The 18489-nt window shown below is 51.2% G+C and overlaps 1 protein-coding gene and 2 pseudogenes across 1 annotated transcript; all 3 read left to right on the top strand.

Moving 5' to 3' along the window:
* Window positions 1-639: 639 nt before the first annotated feature.
* Window positions 640-1650, top strand: SAPIO_CDS1349 (annotated as a pseudogene; the record flags this gene model as incomplete).
* A 753-nt stretch (window positions 1651-2403) lies between these two features.
* On the top strand, window positions 2404-3888 carry SAPIO_CDS1350 (uncharacterized protein; the record flags this gene model as incomplete). The annotated part of the gene is made up of 2 exons (XM_016784643.1): window positions 2404-3433; window positions 3689-3888. 2 exons carry the CDS (start codon window positions 2404-2406, stop codon window positions 3886-3888), a joined length of 1230 nt encoding a protein of 409 aa, XP_016645759.1.
* Window positions 3889-7203: 3315 nt separating this feature from the next.
* Window positions 7204-8199, top strand: SAPIO_CDS1351 (annotated as a pseudogene; the record flags this gene model as incomplete).
* Between the last annotated feature and the right edge of the window lie 10290 nt (window positions 8200-18489).

Consider the following 18489-nt stretch of genomic DNA (forward strand, 5'->3'; position numbering starts at 1 on the left):
TACGTCTGCTTTCGCCTATTTCATGTCGGGCACATGGCGCGGAATCTGAAAGACTCTAAGAACTCGAAGACTTTCATCAAGATGCTCGAAACACGACGTAACCCGAGAACAAAGGCAGTTCGACGATTGGAGAGACGTCAATCAAAACTTAAACGAGGAGCAAGCCCTCGCCACAGCGCTCTGGCACAGAATATCCAAAGGAAGGAAGCCAACCACAAACCGGAGAGTGGATTATTTGACTAGCTAAAATGCCCTCGCACTCGCTGTAGATAAATCAATTGATAGCTGATCAAGCCTTTCTACGTTCGTACACACATGTAAAACCGGACATTGACGAATCTCGGGTTTCTCTAGGCAGCAACCTCCAGACAGGAGCTCGAGAGCCGAATCTCCCCGACGCATGCCCCTGTTATATGCCCAGGACTCCAGGAGGGACAGATCTACGTCGCACAGGTTACACAAGCCCTGGTTGACGCATCTTGGACCAATTGGCTGAGCCATGGACCACGACAGAGCGAAAACAAATATATATAAGTTGGCCCTCTGCCGCACTCTTCCATCTCAACTTCACAGGTCAGAGCTTAACCCTCCAAACTCCGTGTCCTCTCTGTGCGCCTGTTCATTCTGAAATTGTGTATAATGCCGGAAATTTCTTCCGACAATGACCTCCCCAAGTTGCTGAATACACCCACGAAGCAAGTCAAATGGGCAAAGAAGCTGGTGGCAGAGCATCTGGGCAGCGCTGTAAAGCGAGTTGACAAGCCACCAATGCAGGGAATGTTCAGCAGAACGCTGTTCTTAACGCTGGCGGATGGCCGTGAGATAGCGCAGCAGTTCCGCACCGAGCCACTCGACCTCGACGCATTCAAGGTTGCGAGGGAGGCTTTAGGCTCCATTGTGCCCGATGCCACGGCCTTGGAGAGCGAGGAGCTTCTGAATGAAGGCGTTTGGGCGTATTCCCTTACTCGTCTGCCTGGCAAGATATGGCTCCATGGGGTTGCGGGCAAGGGTGCCGAAGGCCGCATTGCCATCAACAAATCCCTGGGAGGCGCTTTCTCTAAAGGCTGGCTCGCTAATAGCAGCGGTGAAGCAATTGAGACCAACATTCGACCTCATCTAGAAGCTATCTTGGCATCACCGTTGGAGGATATCGACCCTTACCGCCATCACTTACAGGGCTTTCTCGACAAGCTGGAACAGCTAAAACAGCTCCCACTATGGGTCACTCATTATGACCTTAATGACGTGAATATCTTAATCGACGAGGATTGCCACGTTACCGGCTTGATTGACTGGGAGCTATCCACTCCACTTCCATTTGGAGTTGGCTTCGGTCGCATTCACACCATCGCCGGCGAATACACTGGCGGAGAGTTTTGGATGCCGGATGAATTCGAGGTTGCGGAAAGAGCCTTTTGGAACGAGATGTTTGATGGGATGCCGACTGACATTTGCGACATGTTGAAGCGACAGATCAACCTCGTCCAGGACGCAGTCATCCTTGGGACTCTGTTGGATTGCTTCTTTCTAGAGGCTGGGAAGGTCGGCTGTAGCAAAATTACTCTGAAGACTCTCCCCCAGTTTCTCACCTATCGAATCCCTTTTGTAAGAGGTGATAATCCCCCATACAGAGAGCCTGCGGCTGCATAAGCAGCTCGACTGAGGGGCGCGCCTGGATAGATCATGAGTTTATCGCGAGTTTATCTCGGAGGGAAAAAGGCTCTGAACTATCGACTTCATAGTCAATCGGAGACTGAATTATCTGCCCGCACGTTTGGACAGGGAGTAGTTCGTACCCGTTTTTCATCCTTGCCTCCATTTGATGAAGCTCCAATTCTTTCGACATGCTTTATCACGAGTTTCTCTCGGCTGATGACCATGGAAAGAAATAAAGGACCCGGGCAGCTACTGCGAGCGATCATGTACGTCATACATCTCCAGATCGATCCCATGGAACAGCCTTTGACATTTGTGCGGGAAGCCGAGGAATGACGGTTGTGTGTTTCTCTTTGTTTGCAGCTTGAAATCCTCCCATCTGAAATCCCTCTTTGTCTGTTCTCAAGTTGGTAGAAAACGATGGGACCAGAGCTGGCCTGATCCCCTAAATATCCTTGGCCGTTTCTTTCACACATGGAATTCCTTTGATGGCGAATCGCAAAGATCTCCTTTCATCACTCGTATCATGACAATGCTCGCTGCCGAAAGAAAGCGTTTGAGAGGCTACCGGTACCCCTGGCCCCGTGTCCCCCTTTTTCGCCATGTTTCTTTTTCGGTCCCATCTCCTCTTGGTTCTTCTTTTTCTTTCTACTTCGTTTCCGTGATCCCTCGCGACCGGTGCTCCCATTGTTCCCGCTCTCAGTATTATTTCCTCCCCAGCAGTTATTAATGTCAGAGATCTCGGCCATGGCTCATGAATCGAACGCAACCCTCGTTACTATAGACTCATCCACCCCAACCACATCGAGACGCCTCAAGCGCGAACTCGGCTGGACTTCAGACTTTAGCTTTGCAAAGCGTCGAGCAGTCGCATCCGCATCTCCGCCTACGCCATCTCCTAGAACTACGACTGACGGCCTCGAATTCAACTCGCTTCCTCACCCACGAGCACAGCCGGTGCTGCACTATTCGTCAGAATACCTCCAGACTATAGACGAGGACGGCCTCTACGAAGCAAAGGAGGACAGCGCAGATTTCACCCAAGCCGGGTATTCGTATACTCCCCACCACCCAACGAAGATGATGTCTCCGTTGCACCACCAACCGAGGCCAAGTCCGAAGCCGAAGAAACATCCCAAACCTGAGGCCCTCGACCTTAACCACCGTGCCCCAGACCGGCTCTGGTCCCTGCACTCGGGCGATCTAAAGCAGTCGCCCGGCAGTCCCGGAACGATCCATCTAGAACTCGCCCAGCTCCGCGAGCACCTCCGGTCTCTGGGCTCCGTCTACCTCGGCAACCTCGAGGCGGCGGACGTATACGTGCAAGCCGTCGCCCTCCGACGAAATTGGACCCCGGCATCGCCGATTAAGGAGGAAAGACAAGAAGTGGGCGATCACCCTCCCGCCGCCGACCGTCCCGAGTTCGGAGAGGACATCGTCGTGAGAGCGAGAGTCCGACCCCGCGACGACCACCGCAAGCCGTTCGTGATCCAGCGCAAATTCAACCTCGCCGAGATGCGCGCCACCATCCCGGACCCCACGCCGGAAGGCCACACCCTCCAGCGACGATCTTCAATCGCCGACCTTGCGAATAGGCCTTACAGCCCGACGACTCCGGTCGGCACGAAGCCGCTCATCGGTCGCGAGAGGCGGCGATCGACGAGTGTCAGATTTGGACCGCTCTCTCCGGCTTCGCCAAGGACGAAGCGGGGACCGATCGGGGCCGGGGCCGAACTCAAACTCCCTCCCCGCAACTCTAATAACCTAATGCCGATTCGTAAGGACTGCCCTGCTTTGTTTTTCCCTTTTGCTCGCCTCCCCCTTTTTTGTCTTAGTCCCTTTTTCGCATTGTCTCCACCACCCTTTTTCCTTCAGAATTGCCTCTTTTTCCTATCTTCATGATCCGGGTCGTCACGAAAGTTAAGGAATACCCCCTCCCTTCCTTTCCATCCCCCCCTTATCACTTACGCCCACACAAAAATAAGTTGATGTGCTCCAATGCTAACGCTGGACCACCACACCGTCTCCGTAGACTTGGAGTATGCCAGATCCTATTTACCGGTGCTAGCCGCCCTCCTCCTCTCGGGCTACATCCGCGAGGGCGACATCGTCGACCTGCCGGTGCCGCACCCCGCCGCGTGGCCTCAGACAGTAGCTCACGTCTACACTGGAAAAGGCGAGTTGACCGAGGCAGTCAAGGAGAATATTCGGTATCTTGGAGGCAGGATCTAGTTCAATAGTAGTGTAGCTAGGGAAAGATTAAAGGGCGCTGGATGGAGAAACGGGGCGTATCGGGGCAACGCGATTTGAGATACGGGCCTAGGTCTCTCTCTATTTCTTTTGCGGTTTTAGCAAGTTGTTTTGTTTGCTCTAAGCTTGTTTCATCGGTGGAGTGGTTTAGAGTTTCGGCGTGGCTTATTTTGGTATCTGTTGCTGGTTTAGTGTAGATGTTTCCTGTTTCCAGCTGGGACTGATCGATTCTATTTCAGATGTCTCGCGACTAGATTGTGATTAGCCTTGCCGAGGGAACGCCCAGTTCAATAGGGTCCTCCAAAGTTCAGACTTATGCCCACCTTCATCGGGGGGCCGAGTCAGGCATCAGGGATTGATGGCAAATAATGTTGCCTGTGCCTAATTCGACAGGTTGGGGAACCTTCCTCGGGGATCCCGTCACGCAAAATGTTGTTGATTTATATCTTCTAACGGGCTCACGTTATCTGCTCGATAGATTATGGTTCGGTCACATCTCGGTAACTCAGCAAAGCTGGCTTGGGGAATGGAGGAAGGTCAGCAAACAGGGTTCGCACGCATCAGCCCTATAGGGGAGAGGATGGAAATATCAAGTGCTACTCCAGGTGACAAGATGGTTGATGGGTGGTTGACGATGCCATAGGCTCGTCCCGCTAGAGGAGAGTAATAACTTCTTCTTCGGCTGAAGAGAAAGCCAGGGGGACCATTTCCGTTGCTGTTCTCCTGTCTGTTTCTTTATGCTTTGATGATAGTCCTCACTTACAGGCGGAGCACTCGAAATTCCAAGCTCGACACCCCATTCATCTACTCGTTGTACTCTTCTACCACTATCAGTCCCTGCGTGCTTCTCGGACCCTTCTGATTTGCGAATTCCGATTGCCGTGGACAACTTGTCCCGATCCTCCGCTTTGCCACCACATTCTTAATTCATAGGCGAGCGGGAGGGTAAGAGGCTGAGCTTAAAGACAACTCGTCCTATTGAAAGGATCAAACTTCGGATCGGAAATAAATTATCGAAAGATATATCCGAGACGACCGAGACTCTCAGGATGTACGGCCTGTTTTTTTTTTAATCTTCTGGCTGACGGGCGCTGGACCCAGTGAGGAAAGTTTGTCGATTCGATCAATTAATCAATCCGAATACTGATTTGATGTTGGAACATCGACGGAGTATCCGTTTGACACCCTCCCTTGAGTCGATGGCAGCACAGCGGTGTCGGCTTAGTGCCACTCTCACACATCAGTTGACGTGAACTTGGCCCCAGTAGTAGTTAATAGTCGATCCAAGATCGGATGCCTCTAATGTGACCATTGATGGCTCTTGGAAGCTCATCCCTTCCGAAATGATCGATGATACAACAAGCGTCAACCATGGCAACACCCTCTGAGGGGTCCATCCTAGAATGCGAAGTCTTTGTAGGGCTCCCTCCCTCCTTCTATGAGGCATGCGTGTGTGAGAGCACACCATCAAACTTCACCGTTCCAATGATAACCCAGTCTAGACCGCCTCGGATGGGGGGCCTTTGGCACGAGTAGAGAGGGCTTTAAACAGCATAAGCTTCGATTCTAAGACTGACCATATGGTTACCCGCTGCGAGTTTTCTTTTAAGTTGATCCTAGTTCAACTATTAAGGGTCGAGGTGGGTGGGTGAGGCGTCGAGAGGCTTTCAATAGATCCATTCCTCATTGTTCGTGTAAAAAGCCAAGGCCATGCCATGAGCTCCTGCGTATAATCTGATTTGATCAATCCCTCAAAAAGCTTTCACTTCCGGATATGCGTATATCGATTAAGGCCGGAAATAAGGCCGATTCATGGCGACAAAGTTCCGCCTCTTCCACTCTCAGGCTGGACGGCGCAGGGAGATAAGAGGCCATTAAACGCTCCTTACATCCTTATATCCATATTTCCTATCCTTGAGCGGGTGGCTAAAACTCTAACGTATTTCCCTTACTCCCGAAGACAAAAGACAGGACAGTCCGATTGCAATTGCGATTGCGACATTGATCATGTTTCCAGTTAGCGGGCGACGGCAAACTCAATATCACCTACTTTTCACCAATTCACCATCACCAACACACCACCGAGCCACGCAGTCCCATGGTGAGAAGGAACTCAAAAAAAGATGCTAAGAGCAATTCCCACTAAAAAGGATCAAAACTAGGAACCAGGCAGAAGCAGTAAGACGGGCAATTGTACGTCGCATAAAACAAGCCGGCCCAAATCCCCAAATATAGAAGGACTGAGCTGGATCCAGTGATGTGAAACCCCCGGAGGAAACAGAAACACTAGACGGAAAAGGGGGATATTAAAAAACAAACGCCCTGTTAGCTAGGAAAATACTACGCCCCGTGGATTCACTGATTCCTTCCTCATATCCGAAAATGCGCCATCTGGAGAAATAGAGAATGGAGAAGGGGGGATTTTCCCGCCTGGACAACTGCAGAGACAAAACAACGAATCCATCGAGGCGTGGTTGATTCGTGTCTCTCTCTAGTCTCTTACTCCCGTATCTCCGCTGTCTGTTCGTAGCTGGCGTTGGCTTCAAGCCATCCCGGAGGGCTCGCAGTAGCGCTTCCCTCCATCACAGCTTAGCGTCAACTTGCCCATCCCGGTGGGGGAAGGGGGGCGCAGGAGATGAGAAGGATCAGAAAAGCAGAAGAACATATAATAGAGAGGCAAAGTTGATGTCCAAGCTCGTCAAGGGTCCCCTCCTTTACCTTTTTTTCCCCGTCGTCGGATCATCTCCTGACTTTTGGCATCTAGACGTTTGTCAAACCTGAGCCTGGTGCCTGTTTGCTTGCGTGTTTGCGTTTTGTCTTGTCTTAGCTTGTTTGCTTCCCGGAAGACAAGACAAGAGGAAGCTCCCGGATCGGGGCACAACTTTAAGTGTCCGTTGACCGGCGCCATTGAAACTCTCAGAATATCCTCACCTGTTTCTCTGTCCACCACATCAACCTGCCAAACTTTCACCATACTTTTCAAACCTATACACATGCCGCCTTGCCAGTTCCTCTGATCGCTACTTTCAGAGATAGACTCGGTATCCTGTCATCTTTTAACTCTTTCCATTCCTCAAGAACGAACGCTTTCTTGAACTCGGCTTTACCTCGAACTCGACTTACGCTTTCTCTTCTCTTCCCTTCTCCTTCCATGTTATGCTGTTAGTCTGGATCTTACAGTAGGAGAAAGCTCCGGCAGCTTTCCTCGATTGCGTTTATGAGGAATCGTAACCAATCTCACTCCTAGCATCAACCCGCCTCTCGTCAGCACCACACCAACAACAGCAACCATCCTCGATGACTTTACATTCTTCAGCACCACCTCCTCCTTCACTACCCTCTCCGCCACGCCTCCACCGCCGCCACCCATCCTTCTCTCAACCCTCCGCCTACAGACCTCCCTGCCGCCGCCGCGCCACCACAACACCAGCCGGGTCCTCATCCGCTTCCTCCCACAGTTCCCCGACGACCACAACCCCCATAACCTCATCCACTGCCACATCCCCGGTCCTTCCGTACCTCGACGGGCCGCCCAAACCCTCCGGCCCCCTCGTCTGGATCAACGGCTTCCCCGGCGTCGGCAAACTCACAATAGCCCAATGGCTCCACCGCCTCCTCGGCGTAGACCGCTCCCTCATCCTCGACCACCACGATAACCTCAGCGTCTCCGGCCGGACCACACTACCCCCGACCCCCGAAGTGGAAACAGCTGACCCCTTTTCCACGACTTGGTGTTCGGCTCCCTCACCCTGCCCGGAAAGGACCAACGGCGAACACGGCCCCTCAACACCCTTAGTAGCGGACCTCCTCTCACGTCCTGAAAACGCCACGCACACCATCCTCGTAACAAGCTGCGCCGTCAAAAATCAAACCCAACCCTCCGACTCGCGCGCCCTCGACGATGAAGAAGGGGAGTGGGAGGAAAGCGAGGTCGATTCTGAGGACGGGGACGAAATCGCCGCGGCAAAGGCCATCGAGTCGACCGCCGAGCGTACGGGCCGGCTCTTCATCCCCGTTTACATCTCGTGCCGCGAGGACGAGAACATGCGGCGCGTCACGAGCGTCGAGAGGCGGTATAGCGGATCGGGGATGAGTTTGTTCAGCGCGAGGAGCGGGAACGAGGGCGAGGCGAGGAGCGTTAGGAAGGGGAGGAAGCTGTTTGCTTTTGAGGAGAGGAAGGGGTTGGAGGTTGACGTTACTGATATGGAGGCGCATGAGGCTGCGGTGGAGATTTTGGGTTATGTCCATTCGAGGGTGGAGGAGTGGAGGAGGGAGGTGGCTGGGCAGTGTTGAGAGGTGGACATGGTGAAGAGGGAAGGATTGCGACGACTGTGAGAGGGAGAGCGAGGCCAGAAAGGGATGAAGAGAAATGAATGAAGTGGAAGAGAGAGCTGGGGCTGGCAAGAAGAGGGAGGACTCGGGGTTGCAAGGGGGGATAGCCTTAGCCTTGATGGCCTTGGTGATGTTGATTTGTTTCTTCTTGCTTTCTGGAATTCTTGCTGGAAATGAGGCGGTTCATAGGCTAATACCCCCGGACATAGAGAAGGAAAAGGAAAACTGGAAGGAAAGCAACGAGAATAAAAAATAAAAAATAAAAAAAATAAAAATAAAAAAAAGAATTAGAAACAAGACGAACAAAAATCCAAAAGCATATCCACATCCACAACTGATACCCTGAAGGTAGCATCGCATCGTCTCGCATCGAAGGCCTTAGCCGCATGCCCTCCTGGCCCCAATCCTTCTCTCTCTCGTCTAGAACCCAAACTCCCTTACCTGTACGCCAGCCTGTCCTCCATCCCCTTTCCCATGCAACCCTATGCCGGAATGTCTCCCCCGGCGATATACATCAACGCCCCCCATCCCCACATCCGCATGCTTTGCATCTTTGCATGCCTCCTCGCCGGTCTGACTTTATGAAAAGCGGGAACGCGCTACAAACACCCTGCATGGTCGTCGATCGCCAAGGAAACGTGGGGCAATGCTTCTTTTTCTTCTTTGCCGTTTGCTCTCATCTGGTCCGGTGGTGCTACGCGAGGCGTGTGTAGATTCGGACCAAGTACCTTTTTTTTTTTTTCTTTCTTCGTGTTGCATAATACGAACAGTATCCTCCGACACGAATACTCTCTCTCCTGTAGGACGGATATTCTCTTGTTTTCTTTTTCTTCTATTGTCCTTTAATAAGACATAACACCTGCAGCTCCGGGGAACATTATGGGGGGTTAGGGTTGTGGAGGTTTAGGTGGATTCCCTGCGGAGAAGTGCCCCTGCTCTTCCGAGACCACACGTCATAGAAGCAAAGAGAGATATCTCAACAGGGAGGAAAAGTGAAATGTCCATGATCATAAGGAGGAGAGGGAAGGGACAGAATGTATCCTAGTATATGCACATTACGCCACAAAGCAAGGACTTACCTGCTTTCCCCCGTTTTTCCTCGGAATCCGCTTGAATCCAGTATTTCTCACTCTCAGTCAGAAAGCCACTCTTATACACTTCGCAGCTGAAGACCTAAGGAGAAACGTGGCGTCATGTCTGATGGAACCGTAACGATGGGGGTGGGGAAGCCAGAAGCGAAGCAGGTGGCGGAGACGCGTCGACTTAAACGAAAGCGAGATCCAGATCTTGAATTCGCCTATCTTGATCCCTCAAATTCGAGATATTGCGTTAGTAACGGGAACCACTTCGTAGGTTGCCGGAAACAACCTACTCTATACGGGAAGATTTCGTTGTTCGGGTTTCGAGAGCCCGGGCTTATGGCGCTTATGTCGATGTCATGGAGGCTTTCCCTCATGTTGCCAAGGCACATGTTGCTGCACTCTCCTCCCTATCCCAAAGTACCTTCATAGAATCACAAGCTCTCTCAGCTCTCGCACTCAGGCCCAAGAGAACGGTTCAGCCAAAAGGGCACCCACTCACACACCTTCTCAGCTCGACGGTGTGACTGTGATACAAAGGTGTGGTCCAGGGGGAAGGCGGAAGAGGCAAAAGGGACCAGGGCAAGCATCTCTCTTGCTGGCCCCGCTTTCTACCTCGCCTCTCGCGGTATGTTCAAAGTACTTCGCAGCAAGGAGACAGCGCACGCATCCTCGTTTATGTAACTCTCTTCCGACCTGCATAAGACTGGGGCTTCACGTCCCAAAACAGATAGACGTGGAAATGCGCATCGAGGGAGATCAAGGATCAAGGGGAACGAGGAAAAGGTGTGGGGTGTGTGGGGTGAGCAAGGGATAGGACGTGGGAGAGTCGAACGAGGACAAGGTGTCCTTGGAAAGAAGAAGAAGCGCTGCAAGTGATCCTGCATCATGTATGAAACAACGACCAATCTGCCCTTGAGGAATCTCGTGGGTGGGAAGGGGTCTTTCATGTTCGATGACACCTCATCTGTACTCTATCGGGGATAGGTGGGTAGTGCTGCTGGTCGCATGGGACTTGTCCAAAAAGGAAATAATAAAACAAAATAAAGTCTAGGTCAAATCCACCCGTCTGTCCTGTTACTTCGTATCATTGGACGTGGAAGACTTCATGACCTGCAGGAGCATGACTGGTAGGAAGAGGAGGAAGAAAAGATTCTCGAAGCATGAATGCCCTCCTACTCGAAACTTCCCTCTCCTTCCCGTCGCCTTACATATCCTCTTCGAGAAACGCATAGCATGGACTGCATGGCATGTAAGAAAGGGGGCAAGCCTGTCCTTACTTCGAAGCATGCGTGTCGAGAAGAAAGGGGCCTTGATGCTAGGATGGGCGACACGCATGCACCGATATAACGTCAAGACCATACCTATATTATTCCACTTGATGGATGCAGTATCTCTGGCCCTTTCACTCTATGTTAGCATACGGAATTGGATCAGGCATCTTACCTTTACAACGCAGCAGGTAATAAGCCGCAACTAGTCTATGTGTAGCTGTGAAAGATAAACTTGGCCCTCGCGCTGGGCTTGTCCCATCAACGGCCATTGACAGAATAGGAGAGAGAGGGGAAAAGGAAGAGAGAAGAAAAAGAAAAACACAAGCTGTTCCGTCCTTGGCCCTGGTCGCCCTCTCACATGAGGCCTGAGAACGGCAACGGGAGCGTGAGTGCGTCAACGTCAAGTTGCTATGTGTCTGTGCGGGCGAATAGATGCACGATGTGAATTTGGAGGGATCAATGCAATCCCCTATTTCCAGGAATACATAGTCTAATATCTACTCCATAAGTGGCACTGAAGCCATGGCGTGGAGAGTCAAGAGCGAGGTTGATTAAGGGCAAAGCATACCTCCTGCTGTTCGGCACGAAGACCCCTTCGCATGCTCCTTAGTGCCAAAGGAATATCAACGTTGAGCCTCCACGTAGCTTCTCCTCGCGTCTCTTAACTGCTTCGCTGTTTGTAAATCATTCCGGGAGCGAAGACCGAGCGTCCCCGCTTTCGATGTCTGTGCTTCCCGTTGGGAAAGCCCGCGGGCCAGTTTGTTCCCTGTTGCTTCTCTTTCTGGTTCCTCAGCGCCTCATCATACTTTCGAGGCGGAACCATACTGAGGAGCATTATAATGCAAGCTTAGGCATCGCTCAGGTCCAAAGCAACTATGATCGGCGGCTAGTGATGCCCTGTAACAAAGACACTCACAACCCCGTGGTTAGTAGCGCACACTTGCCCGCAAATACGCTAGAGCGAGAGAGGGTCACAAGAGCCAGGCATAATCACGTACTGTACCTGTGTACGAAGGTAGCATGCCTGGCGATGATCGACTTCGTGGCAGGCCCGTCCGACGTCTGTGAGTCCTCGAGTTCTGAAAGGGTCCATTGCTCCAGCACCAGATCTTGGTTGAGTTAGCGCCGTTCTTGGCCCGGAGCTAGCCAAACATACCAGATTAACACCTCAAGGTGCTTCGAAAGTCACGAAGGTCTTCGCAATGTACTGCCCTTGTACCCTCCAGAGCTCGACCTCCTTCAGTTTTCGGTTTCCGTTTCAAGATTCCCACACCACCTCAACGCTCACGTTTTCTCCAGCTTTCCACACGAGCACATAACACACACCCGCCCTCCATCCCTCTAATACACCCCCACCTCATATGAACCGACAGGTATTGACAGGCAATGACGAAAACGGTGACAGGACTGCGCACTTGGCAGCCCATCCATCAAGTTCCACGGCATCAAGGAGAGGCAGGTCATCTCGTTTCTAGCCAAGTGTGCTTAGATGCAATCACAGCACCAACCCGGTTTTTACGAGGAGGAGGTAGGTAGTGGCTTACATACCAGGCGCCTGAACTTGCTTCCACAGTAGCCCACTTTGCTGAACCCCAGATATATATAGATCTCGCGATTAATTGCCAGATCGCACCCTCTCACTCGTGAAGGGGCCGGCTGAATTTCGAGACCAGCTCAGCGCTAACCGCAAACAGGGATAGTGGCCACTCACACACCCCCTCCCCTTTCCCCTCGCGAAGTGAAAGCCACGATGGACTTCTGTCTCATTCCAGGCGCTAACCAGGCCAGCTCGACACGCCCAGTAGCAGGCTGCCCTCCTGACACTGCACCTGTACACTGCACACTTCCGAGTAAATACAAGGCTCAACCATGGGAGCCTCACAGTAGCATCAGCATTTAAACATGTGCGGGGGTGAAACCAGAAAGAAATGAACGAACAAGTCGAGAGAGAATCGCTGCTTTGCGACGTCAAAGTCGCACTGATAATCCGTCCCGTCGACTCTGCAACATTCTCCGTGACACGATTGAGCTACACTTGCTCTCTAAGATTCTTTGAAATGCAGGCTGAGTGGAGACATTTTGGCTGGAAGACGTGGCGTTTCCACGACAAACTAAGCCTGCCCTCTCCTGCCGGTCCATCTTTTCTTTTTTTTCTCATATGACTTCTTTCTTTCACAAAACCGTCATACATAAAAATGAGAAACGATATGCTCACATCTCGGCGATGAGAAGCGCAGATCTCTGGGTTGAAGCTGAAAATACCACTACCTCACTTGAAGTCGCGGGAGGTTTCGCTGTCGAGGACGAGAAACTTCAAACGTCTTTGGCCTTTGATAGGTGTGCAATGTGCCGTAGTGTCTCCCGCATATGCACATCCCACCTTGTGATAGTGGACGGCGTGCGCGAGTGTGTGTGATATCTCGGTATGGGAGAGACGTCACTGGATGACGGGCTTTGATCTCACTTGCAAGCCAAGCCTCAATTGAAAGTCGCAGGCCGTTAGAGATAGGACACTTCGCATTGGCTCATCAGTATCACCTCCTTTGGGCAATATGCAATTGGTGATTGCCCATGCAGTTGTTCGCCTTCACCTCCCTCTCCTCAACTCGACCTATTCCGTTTTTGAGACTGGTCAGTTCTCATTTTTGGAAGGGCGGGGAGAGAAGTGGAGGGCATCGGATGGTAGAAGTAACCACTATCTTCGTAGGCCGAATTGAAGGAGGGCTCGTATTTAGTGGTTAGAAAACCTGATTGTTAAATCTGCTCGCCCACAATCATTAATGGTATTGTCTCAATCTCACCTCATCTCCGTCTTGACTGGAGCAAATCGTAAGTGATTCAGGTCATTGTAAGGCCCCGTCGCCTATAGCGTACGAGGGTGCAGCCCCCATTGCATTGAAAGAGCCACCTGGCACGGCAGAGCCCCCGTGTAATCGGCGTCCTTCGAAATGTACGCTGTACGTAATGCTTAGTTCTGGGACTTGGAGGCGTATGCAGCCCACACCAAGATGGATAAAAGAACAAAAAAAAATACTTTTCAGAGGGGCTCAAAGATACGATGCGGGCCGGCGGCTGCCCCCACACGCCACTAATATTGATATGCCTGGTGCGTTGCAGGGTCGCAAGGTGACATTACGCGGCATTTTATCTGAAAAGGCTCCTCACCTGGCTCCTCTCCGGGTGGAAGAGACGGCCGGGCGGACGTGGGCATAGCCTGATGGGAAGAAGAAAAAAAATATGATAAGTGAGCAAAGACAAAAAAAGCCGTCTCGCTCGCTCTGTCGAGAACGCAGTGGAGCGAGGTGTACGAAGTAAGAAGACCGCCCGGTAGTTGTGTAAATCGGACCGAACATCCCAATGACTCCGGCTGTACCGACCTTCCATATCCGTTTCCTCAAATTGCCCGTGGAAAGGAACGCCGGAATCCGTTAACAAACCCCGGAACGGTCTCTCACCGAAGCCCGGAGCTTACCAGTAGGTTAAGCAGACTAGTGTAGTGTAATGACTATCAGTTCATGTGGCTTGCCGTCAGTGCCATCCTAGTCGGGGCTGTGTCTGGCCTGGCGGAGAAAAAAAGAAACAAAATAGAAGAGGAGCCCTTGCAGATAATTAAGATTTTTCACACAAGGAATCGAATCCTCTGGTGCCTGGCTCTGGACTTCTCCGTGTGGGATAGTGCAGCAAAAGAATTGATACCGTAGCAGGGTCCGAAATTGAAACGGTACCTCGGCGAGGGAACAAGAGAGACGCCGAGGAATTTAATCAAGTGGGACATCAATCCGCTGCCCTATGTCGATAACCTGAGAGCCGTTCCTTGACGGAGTCCAGGATTGATCAGTCGTATTCGTTACAAAAATCAAATGCAGCGATCTCACTTCGGGGACGACATGTGTCAGTGCGACTTGGCCCAGACATGATGAAAATCATTCTCATCAAATCAATTGCACGTTCATGTTCCTTCCTTCCCAGTTTACGAGGTACGACCGGCTTGCCGGCCAGGTCACGGTTGCCGTTCTCCAATGTTGCTCATCCGCATCCGGAATCAGTCCACACTCCACAAGCCGTCCATCGCCCTTTCCACTTCGTACATGCGACTCGAGGGCTCCGGCCGGCGCCTTCCCCACCCGAGTTTGTGACAACATTAAAGACAATGGTACAGAGGTACTTCGTACGGTACTACTGGTGATACCTCTTGCGACTCGTGGCAGGCGCAAGCCACGAAGAACAGATCAATCAAATTTAGCATGTGCTTGTTGGAGGGGAGTGTCATCGGATCGAATCCATCAATCAATTGACCCATCCATGTCCTAGCGAATCTGGTGTGGTCTTACCCAAGCACGACACCCAAACAGAACAGCCGGCCACACTATGAGACATGGATAACCATTTAGTGCGTCGTGCAGACGCAGGTCCGAGAGGAAGGGGCTAAGCGCGTGCCGGTCCTAAGATTTTAACATCCACATAACCACACCCACACAAAGCCGCCCAATCGTAATAGGTCCCTTTTTTTTCACACTTGTTATAAAAGTCTACATGTCTGTTTCTAGACTCGGAAGTTGATGCATTGTTCATCCGATCACAGTGCATAGTTGCACCATGTCGCGACTCGATAGCCCGATGAAATCTAGCGGATAGCATCATCAAGGACGCCGATGTTGTGGTCGTAAGATTGCAAATTAGAATTGAGATGGATCAAAAAAACCCGTTGACTGCCCTTGGGCCCTAGCAAAATACCTTGGAATTGGCAATTGGCGTAGAGCATTCCATATTGAGCGTTGAAGCATAATTTCAACGTGGTGCTACACAATAAAAGTACAGTCTGCTCATTCGACTCGAAGGGCTTCGTTGATACTTCCGACTTACAGCATTTCAGTAACTAGTGCAAGTCGCCGCGAGGTGCATTAGCTCGTGGGTCACAGTGGGCAGGCTGGCGTTAGTGTAGCAGCCTGCTAGCTCAGGGCCATCGTAGCATCAGTACGGAGGAATATCCTGACCAAGGTGCTACTGCGAGTTCTCAAATCAATTGATAATGGATCTGTATGGATCCGTACAAAGTAAGCGAGGAGCTCAATCTGACGGAAGATACTTCGAAGAGAGATTGGGAGTGAGATTGGAAAGCCACGTCAAGGTAGGTAGGATCAAACAAACAATACTTCGTACTCGGCCTCGTATCTTGATCAAGTATTATTTGTACATCGATTCAAATATCAATGCGGTAGGGCTGTCAACATGCGCCATACTCCTACTTGTAGACTAGTAGTTTAAGTACGAAGTAAGCATCACGAGTTGAGTGGCACATACAAGTAACTTTCACATCGGAGCCTCGGCCTCGTCGGTCACCTTTTGGTCGACAAAATTCAATAATCAATTTGAACTAGGATGCTCACGCACACCAGTGAGAGTCCGTGCCCTGTCCAAGCTTCTTCTAATAACCCATGCCCGTCATCATGCTTCAAATGATCGTCCCTCGATCCCGTTAGCGTCGAGAACAGGAGGAGTAGCCTGGCCTGGCGTTATCCTTGTCCTATTCCTAGTCAGCGATGTCTGTGTGGTCGGGCCAAACATCAAATAAGGCGAGCTGCCACGCGCCCTCGCATTTATTGCCACACTGGTCATGGCTTGAGGCGACGGTGAATGGTTGTAGTTGCCTCGAAGCTTTGCACGAAGTAATTAGTTCGTAGTATATTGATCGAGGAAAGATCGGCTTGGCGCAGTTTGACGTTTCTCTCTCTCTCTCTCTCTCACACACACACACACACACACACACAACTAATACCACCTTCAGCAAGCGCATGCAGTCAAGAAGAAGTACGAAAGTCGTATGAATTTGTTGATGAATTCATGCCATAACTTTGACATGTTTCCGTGATTCATCAAGCATATTTCTTTGCAGATGCAACCTGCAGTACTTTCTCTCATTAGAGAGAAGTATATCCCCACGAAGTAGATCAATTGATCAGTCGATGTCCCCTTGCCGTGAGCTTACAACCCCCGCAGACCCCTGGACGCCTTGCTCAGACTCGCACGATACTTCCGTCCAGTTTGCGTTCTTAGTGTCAATTGACTCCACCCCACTGCGCAACATATCCGCATACAAATCATCCTTGCAGGGTAGGGCAAATATGACCGAAAAAAGAAAACATTGAAGAAAAGCAAAATAAGGAAATCAAAAGAAGCAGAAGAAGGGAAAAGGCAAGAAGCAGCCTGCCCGCCGTAGCTCCTTGAAACGAGCTCTACATTAGAAATTGCGTATCTGCGAATTCAGCAATGCGTAAAACCCCTCATCTGGACCTTTAGTGGCGTCGAGTGGAGTTCCTACAATCGCCATTTGACCCAAGAACCACATGTGAAGCAGAAAAGGGCCCTCTGATATGCCGGACCGTGGACCTGCTCTCGAGTCACGGGTGTTATAATTTTCGAGGTGCTCCATTGCCAATTGAGGCGTTCTGTGAAGTAGGTCGCCAATGTTGGCTTGGCGACGACAAAAGTCGAAGCTGCATCTCACCTTCTTACGCAATCCCCAACAGCAGGGTCAAGGTAGTTTCGAGTGTGAACGGGGAACAATTACAGAAGCAGGGGTTGGCTTGCCAGCTCGTACTTTCCTCATGTCGCCTGCTGTGCCTCTGCCGTGCTTCTCAACGGCGTTGATTCAGCTGGTACAAAATGTACGGACCCTAACGTGTATCTCTTCTTCATCGCGGGCCAGTCTCTCGTTCAAGCGGCGCAGAAAATACCTCGAGGCAAGAAAGGCCCATGTTTCTATTAATGCTTCTGCCTCGAATCAAGCTCATCTAAAAAGCAATGTACTTCGCCGACCTTAGCTCAACCAAAGCAAGCCCCTCAAGTGCTCTCCTTCCTGCCTCCATCCACCTTCTGCATATCGAAAACTACTTGTAAGTACTTCGTACACTAGTAGTATGATTCATGCTCTTTCCTGGCACATCTCCGCCCGCCCCTTTCCCCGCATCTCTCCGGCATCCCTGTGCTTGTCTTGGTTATTGTTTTTTTCCTGCCCCTTCCGTTGCCATTTGCCTGCCCCCTCTCCAATCCCGTCATCGACGATCACTCAGGTGGGGTGGGTTGAGCCTTTCCCCTGCCCTAGCCTGACCAACCCCGGACGCGGAAGCGGTCGACCTCGGGCCACGGATCGTCGCTCCATGCCCCCCCCCGTCCGAGCCTCAACCTCCATCGCCGAACAAGGGTCAACCTGGCAAGGGACGCAATCTAAAGACGCCATGAAAGGGAAAAAAACACGCCCCCAAAAAATCACGCTTCTCGACTATTTGAACCTCTCTTATCGCCTACAGCAAGCCCCGTCTTTGCATATCGGCTACGCTACACCCTATCATAGCTTTGCCTTCGACGCTAATAACGTTATTTCCGAGATTGACCCCAGGCTTTCATGTCAAGCCCCCCGCGCTGTTTCCTCCACAATTATCGTCAAGGGGGTGATAACACTTTTGATATTTCATATGAAATATCAAACGATTCAATGATTCTGCAACGATCAAATCACACATCATCCCTGCACTCTTCTAGAAAGCACTGCAACATCCGCCGCCTTTCGACAGAAGTGGCCAGGCCTTCCCTGAGATATAATGTACACGATGCAGAATAGTCTCCACTCTAAATCCCGAATCACTAGGGTAGGTAGCTTGTTGCTGTCTCAATATCTTGCCGGTGGCGTTCATGTGCATGCATCGACATCAAATAAACCTAAAGCCCCCATCCACAAAGTCCGCAGAAACGGAAACAAAAACTGCTCATGCTGGTAGGTCAAAGATCCACGGAATGCTGTCTATCAAGGGGCAAAGGGTGATGAATCCAATTTCGGTACTGCCTGCAGGAAGGTCTTGGTTCGGTCGACTAATGGGAGAATGAAGCGTCGATTGTACGAG

This window comes from Scedosporium apiospermum, assembly GCF_000732125.1.
Source record: "Scedosporium apiospermum strain IHEM 14462 chromosome Unknown SEQ_SAPIO_0055, whole genome shotgun sequence".
Taxonomy (NCBI): Eukaryota; Fungi; Ascomycota; class Sordariomycetes; order Microascales; family Microascaceae; genus Scedosporium; species Scedosporium apiospermum.